General features: G+C 44.9%; 1 protein-coding gene across 3 annotated transcripts; it reads right to left on the bottom strand.

The window, feature by feature from the left end:
* Positions 1–3669: 3669 nt before the first annotated feature.
* LOC144331090 (uncharacterized) lies at positions 3670–22317 on the bottom strand. Of its 3 annotated transcripts, none has more exons than XM_077946024.1 (4): positions 21863–22317; positions 6603–6704; positions 5042–5169; positions 3670–4045 (listed from the first exon to the last, which is right to left on the bottom strand). In XM_077946024.1, the coding sequence occupies exons 2-4, from the start codon at positions 6675–6677 to the stop codon at positions 3706–3708; spliced, it is 543 nt and encodes a 180-aa protein (XP_077802150.1). In that variant the 5' UTR covers positions 6678–6704; positions 21863–22317; the 3' UTR covers positions 3670–3705. The 3 variants fall into 3 exon arrangements, with proteins under 3 accessions (XP_077802150.1, XP_077802152.1, XP_077802151.1); XM_077946026.1 differs by lacking the exon at positions 21863–22317 and adding an exon at positions 20009–20123; XM_077946025.1 differs by lacking the exon at positions 21863–22317 and adding an exon at positions 8544–8683.
* Positions 22318–22566: the final 249 nt, after the last annotated feature.

Below are 22566 nucleotides of genomic sequence, written 5' to 3'. Positions count from 1 at the left end.
ATCATTATAACTAGCCATTCAAAAAATAGACACAGTATAGAACTTTTCAACAAGAAGCTTAAAAAGGGGAGTAAGAACTCTTAAAACAGCAATAAAAAAAAGGAACAACACAGTCAAATGAAGTAGACTAATCACATGAAGTAGACAAGAAAGGAAGATAAAAACTCCAGAAAAATCCAGGGTAATAGGAAATACAAAACAAGATGTTAAAAACAAATACACATATATAATCATAGTAAGAGTAATAAGAAGAGTCCATTCGTGGTGGCTCATACCTGTAATCCCAACACTTTGGGAGGCCAGGGCAGAAGGATTGCTTGAGGCCAGGAGTTAGGGACCAGCCTAGATGACATGGTGAGACTTCTATCTCTACAAAAAATAAGAATTATCCAGGCTTAGTGGCATAAGCCTGTAGTACTAGCTACTCGGGAGGCTGAGGCAAGAGGATGGCTTGAGCCCAGAATGTTGAGGCTGCAGTGAGCTATGATCACACCACTGCACACCAGCCTTGGTTACAGAATGAGACCCTGTTTCCAAAAAAAAAAAAAAAAAAAAGAAGAAGAAGACAGAAAGAAAGAAGGAAAGAAAGAAAAAAGAAAATTTAAAAAGTAAAAAGAATAAACTTGCAGTTCAAAGATAATAATTCCTGAACTAGATATAAACACAACAAAATCCACTAGATGTCATTTACAAGTAACAAACATAGAACATAAAGGCATAGAGAGTTTGAAAGTGCATGAATAGATTTGTCAGGCAAATACCTGAAAAAAGACGATACAGCTGCATGAGTACGAGATAAAAAGCAGAAAGCATTGCATGGTGATAGACGGTTCAATTCACCAGGAAGTCACATACATAATTTTTGTTTACACTTAATAATAAAGTGTCAGAATATAAGGCACAATTCACCAGAACAATGAAAAGATATTGACAAATCTGCCCTCAGAAGATTTTAAAATGTCCTTCTTAGTTATTGATGGATGCAACAGACCAGATAACAGGCTGCAGGCAGAAGATTTGTGCAACATGCTTAACAAGCTTGTTCTAAGGAACATGTATAATACGTTGTACCCAAGCACACATAAACCATCTGTAAAAATGGACCACACATCAAGCCATAAGTCTCAGGCACACTTCAAAGGTTCAATTCTCATGGACTTGGGTCATTTCAGTATCATACTAGCCAAGATTCCTATGATCAAACAAAATATGTGGCTTAAATACTCATTCTCCTCTTTGAGGACCTACTGTAAAATCTTAGTTCATAGTCTATCATGTGACAGGTTAAATCATGTTTTCTGTAAACTCTACCAAACCCTGTGGTTTTTGTTGCAGTTGGCCTATTACATGGGTCTTTGCCCCAGTGGCAGCATTATAAAAGAAATTATGGAGTTTTCATAAGCTGTGATGTTGTATTACTGCCCTATACTATTAATTATATATTGTTCATGATATATTATTATCCTTGTACTCCCTCTCTAATGTCCAATTTCCCCCAGCTTTTGCACTCCCCCCCACCTCCAGTATCTCACTAAAATTTTCATAAAGGAACAAAGTTTACTGCATTTTCAGGATAAATCTAAATAACCCCACTCAGGTATAGCTAGTACTTGTAAAGACCTCTCAGCCAGACACCAAAGATTGTGTTCCACTTGAGTGAAAAGCACAGAGTTGACGATAATCATGAGAACCCTCTATTCAAGGACTTGCCTGGTTCTATTTGTCAGCATTTTCTTAACATGAGTGACTCCATCTTGATTCTGACACCTTTCACAGCCCTCTTCACTGAACCTTTCCTGTATTGTACCAGAGATCTGCGTAATGACCATTATGTAATCAGGTGTCAGAAAAGCTGTTTTTCACATGGACACAAGGAGGGGAACAACACACACTGGGACCTGTTGTAGGGGGTTGAGTGGAGGGAGAGGATCAGGACAAATAGCTAATGCATGCTGGGCTTAATATTTAGGTGATGGGTTGATAGGTACAGCAAACCACCATGGCACACGTTTACCTATGTAACAAATCTGCACGTTCTGCATATGTATCCTGGAACTTAAAGGAAAACGAAATTTAAAAAAAGAAAAGTCGTATTATTACTGTATCTGACGTCAAAAGAACATAATATACTAAAACTGGAGAGTTACTGTTCCTGAGATAAAATTTAATGTAAAGCAAATTTGCCTTCTATCATATTTCAAGCATATGCTCAAAAAAATTAAGAACACCTTGCCAGTTTTAATTACTAAATATTTTGGTTTTAAAACTAAATTTGTTTCATTTTGAATTTCCATTTAGCCTGCAGGGGTGTCCAATCTTTGGCTTCCCTGGGACACACATAAGATGCACTAACACTAGTGATAGCTGATCAGCTAAAAAAAAAAAAATTGCAAAAATCTTATAATTTTTTTTAAGAAAGAGTCTTGCCCTGTCGTCCAGGATTGAGTGCAGTAGCAAGATCTCAGCTCACTGCAGCCTGCATCTCCTGGGTTCAAAGTATTCTCCCACCTCAGCCTCTGCAGTTGCTGGGATTACAGGCATGCTCACTGCGCCTGGCTCATTTTTGTATTTTTAGTACAGACAGGTTTTTGCCATGTTGGCCAGGCTGGTCTTAAACTCCTGACCTCAAGTGATCCACCAGCCTTGGCCTCCCAAAAGTGCTGGGATTACAGGTGTGAGTCACCGCGCCCTGCCAAGAGCTTATAATGTTTTAATATTTGTCGGGCAGCATTCGAAGTTGTCCGGGGCCGCGGGAGCCCATGGATTGAGACAGCACGATCTACAGCTTACTCTTCCCCAAATATTAAAACATACCATTAATTATCTTCCTTAATTTTAAGAAAATAGCCTTTTAGCCCATCGGAACCCAATTTGAAAGAGAAGAGACACAGGTAACAAAAGCCTAGGATAAACTGAACATTAAATCTCTCTCTGAGGGAAAACATTCCAGATTGAAATATACACCAATAAGATTGCTTTTGCCTGTCCCTACATTCTTATTTACAGGATACTTACAGCGCTGTAATAACAGAGAATTCAAAAACTGTCTGAATAACTATTTTGTAAATTACTGTTATTCAAGCATTAAAAAAGCAAAACCAGGCCAGGCGCGGTGGCTCACGCCTGTAATCCCAGCACTTTGGAAGGCCGAGGCAGGCGGATCACGAGGTCAGGAGATCCAGATCATCCTGGCTAACAGGGCGAAACCCGTCTCTATTAAAAATACAAAAAATTAGCCGGGCGTGGTGGCAGGGGCCTGTGGTCCCAGCTACTCAGGAGGCTGAGGCAGGAGAATGGCGTGAACCCGGGAGGTGGAGCTTGCAGTGAGCTGAGATCACACCGCTGCACTCCAACCTGGGCACCAGAGCAAGACTCCCTCTAAAAAAAAAAAAAAAAAAAAAAAAAAAAAAAAAGGCAAAACCAAAACAGCCTGTGTCCAGGGCTCCAATCAATCAAGCGACGGGAATCTCAGAGCAAGGGAACAGGCTCTGCTTGTCATGTTTTCCCGTTTTCCTCTCTCGATTTTCCTGAAAATTCTGAAGGTCGCAGAGGTAGAGATGAAAATCCAAGGTCACCAAGACTTAAGAAGGCATGGGATGGTGAAAGCTATTTTTAATTATAGTGTTGACCTCAAGATTGACTGACCCAGTAATCCTTACAGAAATACTGTAGGAAGAACGTTTAACTTTTATTCATTTATTTTATTCATTTGCTGCTTGTGAACATTGATGCCTCGTGCCTGTTGGCGGGGTGGGGCATAGGAGGCCTCTTGACGACTGCGGCGGGAGGGGGCACAAAGTCCGGGGGCGGCGGCGGGAGCTCTGGGTCGTCCAGGCGCGGTGGCGGTGGCTGCGGCGGCAGGAAGTCGTCGGGCAGGGCGAGGAAGTCCCCGCTGCCTGTACCCTTGGCTTTGGGGGGCATGGCGGGGCTGCCCCTGGTGTCCCAGGACCTCTGCACCGGACGGGGTGGGGCAGGCTGGACTTGGGGCCCTGCGGGGCCGGGGTACTCCCGGCTCCTGGTGGTTCCTGAGGGCTGGCTTCTTATCCTGAAACCAAGGGACAGCAGCATTCATTATTTTAAAATTTTTGAAATTTAAATTTATTGGGATTAATTAATGGAGACAGAGTCTCACTCTGTCGCCCAGGCTGAGTGCAATGGAGCGATCTGGGCTCACTGCAGCCTCCACCTCCTGAGCTCAAGCGATCCTCCTGCCTCAGTCTCCTGAGTAGCATTCTTTATTCTTGACAAAACAGCCCCAGTGGACAAGACCATGCCATAGATATGTGAGTCTCTGTCCTGGGGGGGCGGGGGCGCGGGCGTCCCTCAGTCACTGAGACTCCTGGTTGTTCATGAACTCATCTTTGCTCTGGAATAGGGAAATGACTCTCAATGGCCATTATTATTATTATTATTACTATTATCATTATTATTGAGACAGAGTCTTGTTCTGTCGCCCAGGCTGGAGTGCAGCGGCGCCATCTTGGCTCACTGCAACCTCTGCTTCCTGAGTTTAAGCGATTTTCCTACCTCAGCCTCCCTAGTAGCTGGGACTACAAGCGCTGGCCATCACATCCAGCTAAGTTTTGTATTTTTAGTGGAGATGGGGTTTCACCATGTTGGTCAGAGTGGTGTCGAACTCTTGACCTCATGATCTGCCTGCCTCTGCCTCCCAGAGTGCTGGGATTACAGGATGAGCCACCGTGCCTGGTTTTTTAATTTTTAAATTTTTATTATTTATTTATTTATTTTTTGGGACAGGATCTCGCTGTGTCACCCAGACTCGAGTGCAGTGGCGCAAGCTCGACTTACTGCAACCTCGACTCACTGCAACCTCTGCCTCTAGGGCTCAGTGATCCTCATGCCTCATCCTCCTGAGTAGCTGGGATGACAAGCATGTGCCACCATGTCCAGCTAATTTTTGTATTTTTTGTAGGATGATTTTTTGCCATGTTGCTCAGGCTGGTCTCCAACTCCTGGGTTCGAGAGATCTGCCCACCTTGACCTCCCAAAATGCTCGGATTACAGGTGTGAGTCACCTCACCTGGACAGTTTACCTTTTCTCAACTGCATGAAAGTTGACTGGTTCACCAGGTAGAAAATGAGCCCCGTAGTCTCTATTATGACCTGTGTCTCAGGTTGTGATGAGATCAAATGAGATACATATGAGTTCTGAAAAGAAAAATCACCAGCGTGCTATTGGTAGCAACCAGAACGCCAAATTTGGCTAAAGTCTAATAGAGGCATAGCCCTTCCTCTGCCAATACTGGAATAGATGATAATAATTTATATTTATATAACAAATCATCCCCAGGCAGCTGGATTGAATCCCTCTGTTTTAGTGATAATTATCATTCCAATTTACATTTCATCAGGGTTCCAGTTTTTTTCTTCCTCTGCTTAATAGCCTCTTACCACTGAAGATTAAATTTGGAAGTTTTTTTTTTTTTTTCTAACAAAGTGCCTTCTAATTTAGTTTCTATTTTATTTAGTTTATTTACTTATCATGATAAGCTAATTAACTGGCGATGTATTTTTTCCTTTTTAAAAAATTTCTGAACAGGCAGCTTGGGTATTGATGTTCACATATAGTTAAGTGATTTCTATTCTGGGATTCTTTTTTTTTTTTCAGCATTTTTAAATGCTTTCCTTCGATTGACATTATAGAAATAATGAAAATAAGAATAGCTGAAAGCGCATTGCATGAGAAGTGCAGGCTTGAGAAGATAATGTGAACATTAAAGAAATACAACTTTTACAGGCCTGCAGTGGTTGTCAAAATTATAAGAAGTTCAATAAATACCAAGATTTAGTTGTTTTCATGACTGGCCGATGGACAAAATGAAGGGGTGAAAGAAGTGAAAAATTGCTAAAGCGAAGCACCCTGCCTGTCCTAGCTGGGAGACATGCTGTTGTCACAGTTATTTAAGGTTGTTTTGACTCACGCAAGAGAAATATTCAACAGAATTTATACAGTCAACTGAGAGGTTTTGAACTAGATTAGTAACTAAATCATAATTATTAGCTATGATTTTAAAGTAGAGTTAAGTGAATCCTCATTGATCTAATCAGTTGAAAAAATGTTGTGGAGGATGTCATACCTATTGGCTATTATTTTATAATGTATTTTCTCCTCCATCACCCTGGGGATGTATGTAGGACATTAATGGAGAAAATAGAAAATGCAACCTTTTTTTTTTCTGTTTTTCTTGTTTTATGACAAGGTCTTTATCTATCATACAGGCTGGAGTGCAGTGGTGTGATCACAGCTCACTGCAGCCTTGAAATTCTAGGCTCAAGCAATTCAAACACCTCAGCCACCCAAGTAGCTAGGACCACAGGTGCATGCCACCATGCCTGGCTAATTTTTTGATTTCTAGTAGAGATGAGCCCTTGTTCTGTCATCCAGGCTGGTCTGGAACTCCAGGGCTCGAGCAATTCTCCTGCTTCGGCCTCCCAAAGTGCTGGGATTACAGGCGTGAGCCACCGTACCCAGCCTGTTTTTTCTTTTTAAAAGAGCAGTTATTGGAACAATGTGAATGGTTGAGAACATGGGCTTTAGGGGACAGCTGACGGAACGTATGTCAGCTGCTTGCTGGTTTTACCTTGGATGTTTCAGCGAGTGTCTGGGCCTCTTGGAGAACAGCACTGACAGAATGCAGCCTGGGGCATCTGTCCATTGGGCTGGGCGGTGCCGTTTATAGGTCCTGAGAGGGAGGAAGCGAGAAAAGAAGAGCGAGCAAAGCATTTTCAACATTCTTGAAAGTTAATCTGAAAACAAAAGCAGTTTACATCTCTAAAGCAAAGAAAGATACTTGCCGGCTACTTCTTACAAAAAATAAAAAAATAAAAAAATAAAAACAAAGCAAAGAGAGCAATTCACAGGCATGGCACGGTACACAAAACCTTATGAAAAATCTGAGGTTCTGTGACAAAACTTTATATGAGATTCAGCAAAAGGTTCAGGAAGGTGAGTTCGGTATTTGATAAAGCTCACCGAGGAGGGTCTGGATTAACTGGGATCGTGGAGAAGAATAGTATGTTTTACTTTTGAAAAGCTTTTGATAATTGAAGAATAAACCTTGAAAACCAATTTCCTTTCAAAAAAATTTCACTGTTGATTTCCCTAAAATGTATTTACCTAGTTTCATACTGTGCTGAGTACAGGAACAACTTTCGAACATTATCCTCAACAAAGAGTATATTGGGCCGGGCGCGATGGCTCAGGCCTGTAATCCCGGCACTTCGGGAGGCCGAGGCGGGCAGATCATGAGGTCAAGAGATTGGGACCATCATGGCCAACATGGGGAACCCCGTCTCCACTGAAAATACAAAAATTAACTGGGCCTGGTGGCGCACGTCTGTAGTCCCAGCTACTTGGGAGGCTGAGGCAGGAGTATCGCTTGAACCTGGGAGGTGGAGCTTGCAGTGAACTGAGATCACACCACTGCTCTCCAGCCTGGCGACAGGGCGAGACTCAGTCTCAACAACAACAACAAAAAACAGATAAACAACAACAACAACAAAGAGTACATTGGACACAGAAACAACAGACAGATATTTGGGCAAAATGTGCGGGTCCCTGAACTAATCTGGAATTAGATGTGGGTTTTTTTGCTTTGTTTTTTTTCCCCAAAAGTCCTGATATTACAATTTTATTTTCTCGCCTTTTAATTTGTCCTTTTGACACAAAGCTTGACTCATGGAAAGTCTGCAGTTGTTAGAGAATCAGATAGAAGAAGCTCTACGTTGATTTCTCCACTCCTTAGAAAGGATCCCGCCAAAGATGGCCACCTCTCCACACCCAGGCGGTTTCTCCTGCAAGCGAATTGCAGCCCAGCCCCCACCAGTCTCAGCCTGGGTGACAGAATGAGACTCAGTCTCAAAAAAAAAAAAAAAAAAAAAAAAAAAGAATGATACTCAGGGGAAAATGGTGGGAAGGGGGAGAAAGATAAGAGACTACAAATTGGATTCTGTGTGTACTGCTTGGGTGATCGGTGCACCAAAATCTCACAAATCACCACTAAAGGAGTTACTCAAGTAACTAAATACTACCTGTTTGCCAAAAATTTATGAAAAGAAAAATTAAATTTTTTAATGGTGAAAATTGAGTGTCGTACTTTCAAGTTACAAAAGGCACATCTATCATGAGACTTAATTATTCTAATGTTTAAAGAAATGAAGAGAACAACCAGAGTTTAAATAGAAAAGCTGTCAGACATTTCGTCTACAGCAATGAAATGTGTAGCATGCGTTTTGTATTTTGAAACCTAGTTTTCAGCCAGCCTGGGGGAAGAAGAAGAGGAAACAGAACTGAGCATTGGGGTAGGTAGGAGGAAAGTAAGAAACCGGCTGGAAGCAGCAGGGAAAGAAGAAGCGGTGAGGACTCCAGGCAGAGCCAGTCCTCCTGCTTGGGGCCTGAGCATAGGAAAGCAAACCCCGGGCAGGAGGAAGGAGCCCCAGGCTGTGGACGCCTCTGGGGGAATCTTGGGTCAGCGATGGCCAGAGGAGCTCCTGAACTTAAGCAGTATCTGCCACCTCCCTACCTTTGGGTGTCTTCTGGTGGCCAATGTGCTGCTGTCAGGACCTTTGCTGGCTCCCAACTTCGACTGGGCAGGCTCCAAAGCAGTGGAGTTGGCGCTACTGCCACCTCTACCTCGTGGATCACAGAGCTGCAGGATGGCTTCACCCGCCGCACCCTGAGCTGGCCCCACTTGCGGCTGGCATTGGGGGACAGTGTGTTCCAGGCACTTCTGCTCCTATATATCGCGTCCTGCATCTTTGCTATCTGTACACCGGTAGAAGTCAGAGCCACAGGCTGGCTCTGCAGAACCCTTGTACCAGCCCTGATTGGGGCTGGCTTTGGCGCATATGTGACAATTCAGTGTGGACCCCATGGGGCACTTGTGCTCTTCTCAGGCAGCTTGGGCCTTCGCTCGCCCCCAAGTCTGCAGAGTTCAACACCTATCGCCTTTTCCTGGCAAAAGCAGTGCTGGCACGGGCAGTCCTGGGCCACGGGGGCAGCACTGCACTAGCAACCCGCACCCCATATCACCCCAATACTCTGAGCTGACTTGTCTGCTAAAAAAACCTGCCAACCTGTCTGGTTTATTTTAGAAGGGCCTGGATGCAACAAGCCGGAGAGCTGTGACTGGGGGAGGAGAGAGCACAAACTGATTCATCCTCCTTCCACCACCACCCAACAACTGAGGAACACCAACTGAAGAGAAACAACTGAGGGAACCAACTGAGGGCACTAACCGAAGGCAACCAATGAGGGCACCCACTGAAGACCACCAAGTGAAGGCCAGTTGCCCTGCCAACCAGACCACATCCTGGATCAGAGGAAACAATCAGGTCCAGAATCCCCTGCAGGCATCCCCACAAACTTGGAACTTGAGAGCACAGGCACATGGCTCACAAGGCCCCGCCCTGCCAGCGGCTCCGCCCCACCTTTCATTCCTCGCTGGCTGCTGGGCATTTTCATGTTGCTCACTGTGAAGAAGTTCCTAGGGATCATCCCTTACAATGAATGATGCTAAAATTACTGAAACCAAATCTGCCTCATGCAGTGTCTGGGTTTCATAGAATCCCCTTTACCCCATAACCTCTGGGATTTTTACAAACCAGAAAAATGACAGATTTCTGCAGCTGCATTCAGGAAAACACATTCCCATAAGCTAAGCCTACACTATAATGTCAAATCATATTTCATATACATGTATATATACACATATATATTCAATCCACATGTATTCCATTTCCATTTTTGAAAATAATACACGTATTTCATCAAATTAACATGAGTAACAGAAGATATTCTCTAAAATTTATACACTAAGTATATCACAGTTTTCTAGTGATCATTTTGATGCAGCAACTTAGACTCTATGGCTTCAACAAACAAAGAGGTTTATGTAAGAGGAAAGCACCACATAATACAAAAATTTAAATGTGATCATCATTGCTACTTTTAACTGGCAATTACCCAGTAAATGTATTGTGAACTGCTTTGTGACTAGGGTGACTCATTTAATCTTGTGATCCTTGGTTTGATTATCTCAAAAATGTGAGTAACATCATTTTATAAACTTGCTCTAAAAATTAAATGAGAGAAAAATAATCCTTCTCTGTGTATTGAACATTTAGAAAATTGTAGGCATTCTGTCCAGATTTTTACACACTTACCTTATCGAAGCCTCATAACAACCCTATCTTTTAAATTAAAGGCATTTTGCCCACCCAAATTTTTACTCATTTACCTTATGGAAGCCTCATAAGAATCCTCTCTTTTATAAATAAGCAAAGTGAGGCTCTGAGGAGTTAAAAACACATGCACCATCACGTCCTAATGAGTGTTGGAACTGGGATTCAAATCCAGTTCTCTCTGATGCCAAATGTGGTGCACCTTAATGAAGACCAAGTTATACCCAGCACATGGAGGGATCAAAACATGTGGATCCCCTTTCTTGACCCTCTTATGTGTGGATTTCAATGGGTTTCATGGCCTCAGAACAATCCTAGACTCCCTCCCAGGTTGCCTTGCAGTCATTCCCTTCTTCTCGCTAATGAATGGGAATCTGCACATTTAGACCACAAGCATCTCCTTTGAAACAGGTTTCTTAATTAAGAAATGACATTTTTGGCAGGGGATGGTGGCTTACGCCTGTAATCCCAGTGCTTAGGGAAGCTAAGGTGAGCAGATCACCTGAGGTCAGGAGTTCGAGACCAGCCTGACCAATGGTGAAACTCCATCTCTCCTAAAAAGGACAAAATTAGGCACGATGGCGCATGCCTCTAATCCCAGCTACTGGGGAGCTACGCCAGGAGAATCGCTTGAATCCAGGAGGCAGAGGTTACAGTGACCCAAATTATAGGTATTGTATCCAGATTTTTACACACTTACCTTATAGAAGCCTCATAGAAACCCCCACTTTTAAATTACAAACATTTTTGCCATGGTTTTCACACACTTACCTTATGGAAGCCTCATGACAATGACACCTTTTATAGATGAGAAAGCTGAGGCTTTGGATGCCTCTGGGGGAATCTTGGGCCATCAGCGGCCAGAGGAGCTCCTGAACTTAAGTGGTATCCGTTGCTTCCCTACCTTTCGGTGTCTTCTGGTGGCCAATGTGCTGCTGTCAGGACTCTCGCTGGCTCCCAAATTTGACTGGGCAGGCTCCAAAGCAGTGGAGTCCTGCGCTACTACCACCTCCAGTTCGTGGACCTCAGAGCTGCAGGACAGCTTCACCCACTACACCCTGAGATAGCCTGGCTTGTGGCTGGCATTGGGCGATAGTGTGTTCTGGGCACCTCTGCTCCTGTGTATCGTGGCCTGCGTCTTCACTGTCTGCATGCTGGTAGATGTCAGAGCCACAGGCTGGCTCCGCAGAACCTTGTGCATTTGCAACACTTCGGTGTGGACCCCATGGGGCACCCCTGCTCTTCTCAGGCAGCTTGGGCCTTCGCTTGCCCCCAGGTCTGCAGAGCTGAACACTTCTGGCCTCTTCCTGGCAAAAGCACGGCTGGCACAGGCAGCCCTGGGTCATGGGGCAGCATTGGGATAGCAGCCCTCACCCCATGTCAGCCCCGTACCCTGAGCCGACTTCTCTGCTAAGAAAACCCTGCCAACCTGTCCAGTTTATTTTAGAAGGGCCTGGATACAACAAACCTGAGAGCTGTGACTGGGGAGGAGAGAGCACAAACGGATTCATCCTCCTTCCACCACTGCCCAACAACTGACGACCACCAACTGAAGAGAAACAACTGAGGGAACCAACTGAGGGCACTAACCGATGGCAACCAATGAGGACACCCACTGAAGGCCACCAAGTGAAGGCCAGTTGCCCTGCCAACCAGAACGCATCCTGGTTCAGAGGAAACAATCAGGTTCAGAATCCCCTGCAGGCATCCCCAGAAACTTGGAACTTGAGAGCACAGGCACATGACTCACAAGGTCCTGCCCTGTCAGCGGCCCCGACCCACCTTTCATTCATTGCTGGCTGCTGGGACCTTTCCGGTTTCTCACTGTGAAGAAGTTCCTAGGGATCATCACCAAATTGAATGATGCTAAAATCACTGAAACCAAATCTGCCTCACGCAGTGTCTGAGATTCATAAAGCCCCCTTTCCTCCATAATCTCTGAAAGATTAACAAACTAGAATGAAGAGAGATTTCTGCAGATACTTTCAGAAAAAACCGTTGCCATGAGCTAAGCCTACTCTATAATATCAAGTCATGTTTCATATATACACATATATATCCAATCCACATATGTTCCATTTATGTTTTTGAAAATAACACATGTTCAATCAAATTAACAAGACTAACAAAAGAAATTTTCTAAAATGTACACACTAAGTACATCACATTTTTCTTTTCTTTCTTTTTTTTTTTTTTTTTTTTTTGAGACGGAGTCTTGCTCTGTCGCCCAGGCTGGAGCGCAGTGGCATGATCTTGGCTCACTGCAAGCTCTGCCTCCCGGGTTCATGCCATTCTCCTGCCTCAGCCTCCTGAGTAGCTGGGACTACAGGTGCCTGCCACCACGCCTGGCTAAATTTTTGTATTTTTAGTAGAGAAGGGGTTTCTCCATGTTAGCCAAGATGGTCTCGATCTCCTGACCTTGTGATCCACCCGCCTTGGCCTCTCAAAGTTCCTGGATTACAGGCGTGAGCCACCGTGCCCGGCCAGTATATCACATTTTTCTAATGATCGCTTTGATACAGCAACTTAGAATCTATGGTTTCAAAACACCAAGAGGATTATGTAAGAGAAAACCACACCATAATGCAAAATTTTCAATGTGATAATCATTGCTACTTTTAACTAAAAATTACCCAATGAATGCATTGTGAACTGCTTTGTGACTTTGGTTATCTAGTTATTCTTTCTCATCATTGGTTTGATTGTCTAAGATATATGAGTATCACCAATCTTATAAACTCATTCTAAAAATTAGATGAGAAAAAATAATCCTCCTTCTGCATTTACTGAACACTTAAAAATTATAGGTATTGTATCCAGATTTTTACACACTTACCTTATAGAAGCCTCACAGTAATGCTGTCTTTCAAATTACAAGCATTTTGCCATGGTTTTTACACACTTACCTTATGGAAATCTCAAAACAATCACGTCTTTTAATAGATGAGAAAACTGAGGCTTTGGATGCCTCTGGGGGGACCTTGGGCCAGCAACGGCCAGAGAAGCTCCTGAATTTAAGCAGAATCTGTCACCTCCCTACCTTTGGGTGTCTTCTGGTGGCCAATGTGCTGCTGTCAGTACCCTTGCTGGCTCCCAAATTCGACTGGACAGGCTCCAAAGCAGTGGAGTCCGGCGCTACTGCCACCTCCACCTTGTGGATCCCAGAGCTGCAGGATGGCTTCACCGACGCACCCGGAGCTGGCCCCGCTTGTGGCTGGCATTGGGGGACAGCGTGTTCCGGGCACCTCTGCTCCTGTATATCCCGGCCTGCGCCTTCACTGTCTTCACACTCTTAGATGTAAGAGGCACAGGCTGGCTCTGCAGAACCCTTGTGCCGGCCCTCACTGGGGCTAGCTTCGGTGCACATGCGACAGTTAAGTATGGTCCCCATGGGACACCCCTGCTCTTCTCCAGCAGCGTGGGCCTTTGCTTGCTCCCAAGTGTGCAGGGCTCAACACCTATTGCCTCTTCTTTCCAAAAGCATGGCTGGCATGGGCAGCTTGAGCCATGGGGTGGCACTGCACTAGCATCCCGCACCCCACATAACCCCTGAACCCTGAGCTGACTTGTCTGCTAAAAAAAAAAACCTGCCAACTGGTCCAGTTTATTTTAGAAGGGCCTGGATACAAGCCTGAGAGCTGTGACTGGGGAGGAGAGAGCACAAACGGATTCATCCTCCTTCCACCACTGCCCAACAACTGAAGACCACCAACTGAGGACCACCAGTTGAAGAGCACCAACTGAGGGCACTAACTGAAGGAAACCAATGAGGGCACCCACTGAAGGCCACCAAGTGAAGACCAGTTACCTTGCCAACCAGAACGCATCCAGGTTCTAGGAAACAATCAGGTTCAGAATCCCCTGCGTGCCTCCCCACAGACTTGGAACTTGAGAGCACAGGCACATGGCTCACAAGGCCCCGCCTTGCCAGCGGCCCCGCCCCACCTTTCATTCGTTGCTGGTTGCTAGGACGTTTCAGGTTTCCCACTGAGAAGTGCCTAGGGATCATCGCCTTATAATGAATGATGCTAAAATTGCTGAAATCAAATCTGCCTCATGCAGTGTCTGGGATTCATAGAATCCCCTTTTCCCCATGATCTCTGAAACATTTACCAACTAGAAATAAGAGAGATTTCTGCGGGTGCTTTCAGAAAAAAACATTCCCATGAGCTAAGCCTACTTTCTAATGTCAAGTCATATTTCATATACACACATATATCCAATCAATATATGTTCCATTTACATTTTTGAAAATAACACGTGTTCAATGAAATTAACAAGTGTAACACAAGAAATTTTCTAAAATTTACACACTAATTACATCACATTTTTCTAATGATCACTTTGATAGAGCAACTTAGAATCCATGGTTTCAAAACACCAAGAGGATTATGTAAGTGAAAACCACAACATAATACAAAATTTTCAATGTGATCATCTTTGCTACTCTTAACTAGAAATTACCCAGTGAACGCATTGTGAACTCCTTTGTGACTTTGGTGATCTATTTATTCTTTCTTATCATTGGTTAGATTGTGTAAGAAATATGAGTATCACCAATTTTATACACTTGCTCTGAAAATTAAATGAGAAAAAATAATCCTTCTTCTCCATATACTGAACACTTAAAAAATTACAGATATTGTGTCCAGATTTTTACACACTTACCTTATAGAAGCCTCATAGAAACGCTCTGTTTCAAATTACAAGCATTTTGCCATGGTTTTTACACACTTACCTTATGGAATCTTCATAACAATCACATCGTTTATAGATGAGAAAACTGAGGCTTTGGATGCCTCTGGGGGAACCTTGGGCCAGCAATGGCCAGAGGAGCTCCTAAACTTAAGCAGCATCAGTTGCCTCCCTACCTTTTGGCGTCTTCTGGTGGCCAATGTGCTGCTGTCAGGTCGCCTGCTGGCTCCCAAATTCGACTGGGTAGGCTCCATAGCAGTGGAGTCCGGCGCTAATGCCATCACCACCTCGTGGATCTCAGAGCTTCAGGACGGCTTCACCCGCCGCACCCTGAGCTGGCCCCATTTGTGGCTGGCATTGGGGGACAGCGTGTTCCCGGTGCCTCTGCTCCTCTATATGGCAGCCTGCGCCTTCACTGTCTGCACACTCATAGACGTCAGAGCCACAGGCTGGCTCTGCAGGATGCCTGTGGCAGCCCTGACTGGAGCTGGCTTTGGTGCACATGTGGAAGTTTACTGTGGTCCACATGGGGCACCCTTGCTCTTCTCAGGAAACTTGGCCTTCGCTTGTCCCCAAGTCTGCAGAGCTCAACACCTATCACATCTTCCTGGCAACGGCGTGGCTGACACAGGCAGCCCTGGGCCATGGGGTGGCACTGCACTAGCAGCCCGCACCTTGCATCACCCCCATACCCTGAGCTGACTTGTCTGCTAAGAAAAACTTGCCAACATCTCTGGTTTATTTTATAAGGGCCTGGAGGCTACAAGCCTGAGAGCTGTGACTGGGGGAGGAGAGAGCACAAACGGATTCATCCTCCTTCTACCACTGCCCAACAACTGCAGACCACCAACTGAAGAGAAACAACTGAGGGAACCAACTGAGGGCACTAACAGATGGCAACCAATGAGGGCACCCACTGAAGGCCACCAAGTGAAGGCCAGTTGTCCTGCCAACCAGACTACATCCTGGTTCAGAGGAAACAATCAGGTTCAGAATCCCCTGCATGCATCCCCACAATGCTGGAACTTCAGAGCACAGGCACATGGCTCACAAGGCCCCGCCCTGCCAGCGGCCCCGCCCCACCTTTCATTCATTGCTGGCTGCAGGGACCTTTCAGGTTTCTCACTGTGAAGACGTTCCTGGGGATCATCCCTTATAATGAATGATGCTAAAATCACTGAAACCAAATCTGCCTCACGCAGTGTCTGGGATTCATAGAACACCCTTTCCTCCATAATCTCTGAAACATTAACAAACTAGAAATAAGAGAGATTTCTGCAGGTGCTTTCACAAAAAACCATTGCCATAAACTAAGCCTACACTCTAATATCAAGTTATATTTCATATGTACACATATATATCCCATCCACATATATTCGATTTACACTTTTGAAAATTACACATTTGTTCAAATTAACAAGACTAACAGGAGAAATTTTCTAACGTTTACACACTAAGTACATCACATTTTTCTAATGATCACTTTGATAGGGCAGCTTAGAATCTATGGTTTCAACAAAGGAAGAGGCTTACGTAAGAGAAAACTACCACAAAATACGAATTTTCAATGTGATCATCATCGCTACTGTTAACTAGAAATTACCCAGTGAATGCATTGTGAACTGCTTTGTGACTGTGGTGATTTATTTAGTCTTTCTGATCACTGGTTTGATTGCCTAAGAAATATGAGTATCTCCAATTTTACAAACTTGGTCTAAAAATTAATGATCTAAAAATGAGAGAAAGATAATCTTCCTTATCCACATATTGAACACTTACAAAATTGTAGACACTGTGTCCAGTCTTTTACACACTTACCTTTTAGAAGCCTCATAATCCTCTCTTTTAAATTACAAGCATTTTGTCATGGTTTTTACACACTTACCTTATGGAAGCCTCGTAACAACCACATCTTCTATAGATGAGCAAACTGAGGCTCAGACGAGTTAAAAACACATTCACCATCACATTATAAAGAGCAATGGACCTGGGATTCAAATCCAGTTTTCTCTGACGCCGAAAGTGGTGCAATTTAAGGAGGACCAAGTGATACCCAGAACATGGAGGAATCAGAACACGTGAATTGTCTTTTCTACCCCCTCGTGTGTGAATTTCAATGGCTTGCACTGCCTCAGAACAATCCTAAACTCCCTCCCAGGTTGCCTTGCAGTGGTTCCCTTTTCCTTGGGGATGATGAGGAATCTGCATATTTAGACCACAAGCATCACCTTTTAACAGGTGTGTTGATCAAGAAATGAAATTTGCTAAGCTGTATGTTACTAAGTGTGAATTGTCCAACTTCTCTGCAATAAATAAAGGGTCTATTCCATTAAAGAAATCACAGCATCCACTGAATTTGCACAGAAAGATTTGGAACTGTGCTGCAGGAGCATCTTACTGACAGCTGCGCGGGAGACCAGCCAGAACACACAAAGCAGGAGCAGCTCCCAAGGCCAGGTGTGGTGGTTCTTGCCTGTCATCCCAACAAAGTGGGAGGCCAACGTGGGTGAATCACTTGAGGCCGGGGGTTTGACACCAGCCTGGGCAACACAGTGAGACCCCGTCTCTACAAGAAATCATTTTTTATTATTAGAATGAAAAACAGTACTTCTAACCGTCCATCATTACTTTAGGAGAGAGAGCTCTGCTCTAGAACTCAAGATATGAAATTGGGAGTCCCGATGTGGCTACTTAAGTTTAAATACAAGAGCGGTCAGACATTTCCTCTACTGTAATGAAATCTGTAGCATCCATTTCGTATTTTGAAAACTTAGTTTTAACCAGCCTAGGAAAAGAAGAAGAGGACACAGAAGTGGGCATTTGGGCAGGGCAATGAAAAGTAACCGGCTGGATGCAACAGGAAAGAAGAAGGGGTGGGGAGTCAGAGCAAGTTCTCCTGCTTGGGGCCCGGGCCTAGGAAGGCGAACTAGAGGCAGGAGGGAGGAGCCCTAGGCTGCGGATGCCTCTTGGGGCAACCTTGGGTGAGCAACGACCAGAGGAACTCCTAAGTTCAAGCGGTATCTGTAGTCTCCCTACCTTTTGGCGTCTTCTGGTCGTCATGGCTCCTGAATCAGACTAGGCAGACTCCAAAGCAGTGGAGTCTGGCGCTACTCCCACCGCCACCTCCTGGATCTCAGAGCTGCAGGACGGCTCCAAACACCACAACCTGAGTTGGCCCCGCTTGTTGCTGGCATTAAGGGGCAGCTTCTTCCCGGTGCCTCTGCTCATCTCTTCTGGGGCCTGCGCCTTTGCTGGCTGCCCACTCATAGATGTCAGAGCCTCAGGACGGCTCTGCAGAAGCCCTGTGGTGGCCCTGCCTGGGGTTGGCTTTGGTACACTCGCGACAATTCAGCGTGGTCCCTATGGGGCACCTGTGCTCTTCTCGGGCAGCTTGGTCCTTCATTTGCCCCCACGCCTGCAGAGCTGAGCATCTGCCACCTCTCCCCAGGAACGGCCACCAAATGCTACCAACTGAAGGCACCCACTGAAGGCACTAACTGAAGGCCGGTTGCCCTGCCAACCAGATCGCGTCCTTCTTAGGAGGAACCAATCAGGCCTTGGGTTCCCTCCACGCTCCGCCCTTCCATTTGTGATATGGGAGTCCAGGCACTGGCTCACAAGGCCCCGCCCCCACAGCAGCCCCGCCCCACCTTTCATTTATTAGTAGCTGGGAGCAACTTTCAGGTTTCCTCACTGTGAATTATGAATATGACTTATGCTGAAATTACTGTATGCCAGTGTACCTCATGCACTATCTGACATTCAAACACCCCCTTTGCCCCATCGCCTCTGATTTTTTTGGAATCTACAAAAAGGACAATTTTCGGCAGGTGCTTTCAGAAGAAAACATTGCCATGAGCTAAGATTATGATGTCAAGCCTTATTTCATGTATCAATACATATTCATATTCATAATCCAAAATGCACATATTCAAATTAACAAGACTAACAGTGGAAATTTTCTAAAATGTATACACTAAGTACATCACATTTTTCTAATGAACACTTTGACAGAGCAACTTAGATTCTATGGTTTCCACCAATAAAGAGGCTTATGGAAGAGAAAACTGCCACATAATAAAAGATTTTCAGTTTGATTATCGTTGCTGCTTTTAAGTAGCAATTACCCAGTAAGTATATTGTGAACTGCTTTGTGAGTATGGTGACTTATTTAAACTTATTGGTCCTTTGATTATCTTAAAAACAGGAATAATGCCATTTGTATAAACTTGTTCTAAAAATAAAAGGAGAGAAAAATAATCCTCCTTCTCCATATATTGAACAATTACAAAATTAAAGGCATTGTGTCCAGATTTGCACACACTTACCTTATCAAAGCCTCATCACAACCCCATGTTTTAAATTACAGGCATTATTCCCAGATTTTTACACACTAAGCTAATACAAGCCTCATAAGAGTCCCTTCTTTTAGAGATGAACAAACTGAGGCTCAGAGGATTTAAAAGCTCATTCACCATCACGATGTAATGAGTGTTGGAACTGGGATTCAAATCCAGTTCTCTCTGACACCAAAGGTGGTGCAACTAAATGAAGACCCAGTTATACTCCGCACATGGAGCGATCAAAACATGTGGCTCCCCTTTCTCTGTCCTCTTATGGGTGAATTTCAACAGCTTGCACCGCCTCAGAACAATCCTAAACTCCCTCCCTGGTTGCCTTGTAGTGGCCATGACTTCTTTTTCATGATTAGGAGTCTGCATCTTTGGACCACAAGCATCTATACACAGTTGTTTTGATCAAGAAACAAAATTTTCTAGGCCTTAGGTTACTAACTGTGAATTGTCTAGCTTCTCTGCACCAAAAAAAAAGGGCTCTTCCATGTAAAAATATCACAGGATCCACTGAATTTGTGCAGAAAGGTTTGGAACTATACTGCAAGAGCATCTTACTGACAGCTGTGCAGGAAGATTAGTTGAAACACACAAAGCTAGAGCACCTCCAAAGGCCAGGTGTGGTGGTTCTTGCTTATCATGCCAGCAAAGTGGGAGGCCAAGGTGGGTGGATCTGTTGAGGCCAGGAGTTCAAGACCAGACTGGGCAACACAGCCAGAGGATCTTCTGAACTTAAGCAGTATCTATTGCCTCCCTACCTTTGGGTGTCTTCTGGTTGTCAATGTACTGCCGTCAGGTCCCTCGCTGGCTCCCAAATTCGACTGGGCAGGCTCGAGAGCAGTGGAGTCCAGCACTACTGCCACCTCCACCTCGTGGATTCCACAGCTGCAGGACGACTTCATCCTCTGCACCCTGAGCTGGCCCCGCTTGCAGCTGGCACTGGGGGACAGCGTGTTCAGGGCACCTCTGCTCCTGTATATCGCAGCCTGTGCCTTTGCTGTCTGCACACTTGTAGATGTCAGAGCCAGAGGCTGGCTCTGCAGAACCCTTGTGCTGGCCGTGATTGGGGCTGCCTTTGGTGCACATGCGACAGTTTAATATGGTCCACATGGGGCACCCCTACTCTTCTCAGGCAGCTGGACCTTCACTTACCACATATCGACTCTTCCTGGCAAAGGCATGGCTGGCACAGGCAGCCCTGGGCCATGGGGTGGCAATGCGCTAGCAGCTGACACCACGCATCACCCCCATACCCTGAGCTGACCTGTCTGCTAAAAAAAACCCTGCCAATCTGTTTGGTTTATTTTAGAAGGGCTTGTATGCAACAAGCCTGAGAGCTGTGACTGGGGGAGGAGAGAGCACAAACGGATTCATCCTCCTTCCACCACTGCCTAACAACTGAAGACCACCAACTGAAGACCACCAACTGAAGAGAAACAACTGAGGACCACCAACAGAAGACACCAACTAAGGGTACCAACTAGGGCACTAGCTGAAGGCAACCAATGAGGGCACCCACTGAAGGCCACCAAGTGAAGGCCAGTTGCCCTGCCAACCAGACTACATCCTGGTTCAGAGGAAACAATCAGGTTCAGAATCCCCTGCAGGCATCCCCACAAACTTGGAACTTGAGAGCACAGGCACATGGCTCACAAGGCCCCGCCCTGCCAGCGGCTCCGCCCCACCTTTCATTCATTGCTGGCTGCTGGGACGTTTCAGGTTTCTCACTGTGAGGAAGTTCCTAGGGATCATCCCTAACAATGAACGATGCTAAAATTACTGAAACCAAATCTGCCTCATGCAGTGTCTGGGATTCATAGAATCACCTTTGCCCCATAATCTCTGAAACATTTACAAACTAGAAACGAGGGATTTCTGCAGGTGCTTTCAGAGAAAACATTGCCATGAGCTAACCTTACTCTAAAATGTCAAGTCATATTTCATATATACACATATATATCCAAACCATATATATTCGATTTACATTTTGAAAATAATACGTATGTTCAATCAAACTAACAAGAGTAACACAAGAAATTTTGTAACATTTACTCACTAAGTACATCACATTTTTCTAATGATCACTTTGATAGAGCAACTTAGAATCTATGGTTTCAAAACACGAAGAGGATTATGTAAGAGAAAACCACAACACAATACAAAATTTTCAATGTGAAAATATTGGTACTTCTAACTAGAAATTACCCAGTGAATGCATTGTGAACTGCTTTGTGACCTTGGTTATCTATTTATTCTTTCTGATCATTGGTTAGATTGTCTAAGAAATATGAGTATCACCAATTTTATAAACTTCCTCTGAAAATCAGATGAGAAAAAATAATCCTCCTCCTCCATATACTGAACACTTAAAAAATTATAAGTATTCTGTCCAGACTTTTACAAACTTACCATATAGAAGCCTCATAGAAACCCTCTCTTTTAAATTACACGCATTTTGCCATGGTTTTTACACACTTACCTTATGGAAATCTCAAAACAATCACGTCTTTTATAGATGAGAAAACTGAGACTTTGGATGCTTCTGGGGGAAGCTTGGGCCAGCAACGGCCAGAGGAGCTCCTGAATTTAAGCAGTATCTGTCACCTCCCTACCTTTGGGTGTCTTCTGGTGGCCAATGTGCTTCTGTCAGGACCCTCGTTGGCTCTGTAATTCGATTGGGCCGGCTCCACAGCAGTGGACTCCGGCGCTACTGCCATCATCACCTCGTGGATCTCAGAACTGCAGGACGGTTTCACCCACTGCACCCTGAGCTGGCCCTGCTTGCAGCTGGCATTGGGGGATAGCATGTTCTGGGCGCCTCTGCACCTGTATATCGTGGCCTACGTCTTCACTGTCTGCACACTCGTAGACATCAGAGCCACAGGTTAGCTCTGCAGAACGCTTGTGCCAGCCCTGATTGGGGTTGCCTTTGGTGCATATGCGACAATTCAGTGTGGACCCCATGCAGCACCCCGGCTATTCTTGGGCAGCTTGGGCCTTCACTTGCCCCCAAGTCTACAGAGCTAAATACCTTTCACCTCTTCCTGGCAAAAGCATTGCTGGCACTGGCAGCCCTGGGCCATGGGATGGCATTGTGACACCAGCTCACACCCTGTGTCACACCCATGCCATGAGCTGACTTGCCTGCTAAAAAAAACCTGCCAACATGTTTGGTTTATTTTAGAAGGGCCTTGATGCAACAAGCCTGAGAGCTGTGACTGCGGGAAGAGTGAGCACAAACGGATTCATCCTCTTTCTACCACTGTGCAACAACTGAGGATCACCAACTGAAGACCACCAACTGAAGAGAAACAAC

This window comes from Macaca mulatta, chromosome 9 (genome assembly GCF_049350105.2).
Source record: "Macaca mulatta isolate MMU2019108-1 chromosome 9, T2T-MMU8v2.0, whole genome shotgun sequence".
Taxonomy (NCBI): domain Eukaryota; kingdom Metazoa; phylum Chordata; class Mammalia; order Primates; family Cercopithecidae; genus Macaca; species Macaca mulatta.
The sequence above is the reverse complement of the archived record's forward strand: the minus strand, read 5'-3'. Positions and strand labels throughout refer to the sequence as shown.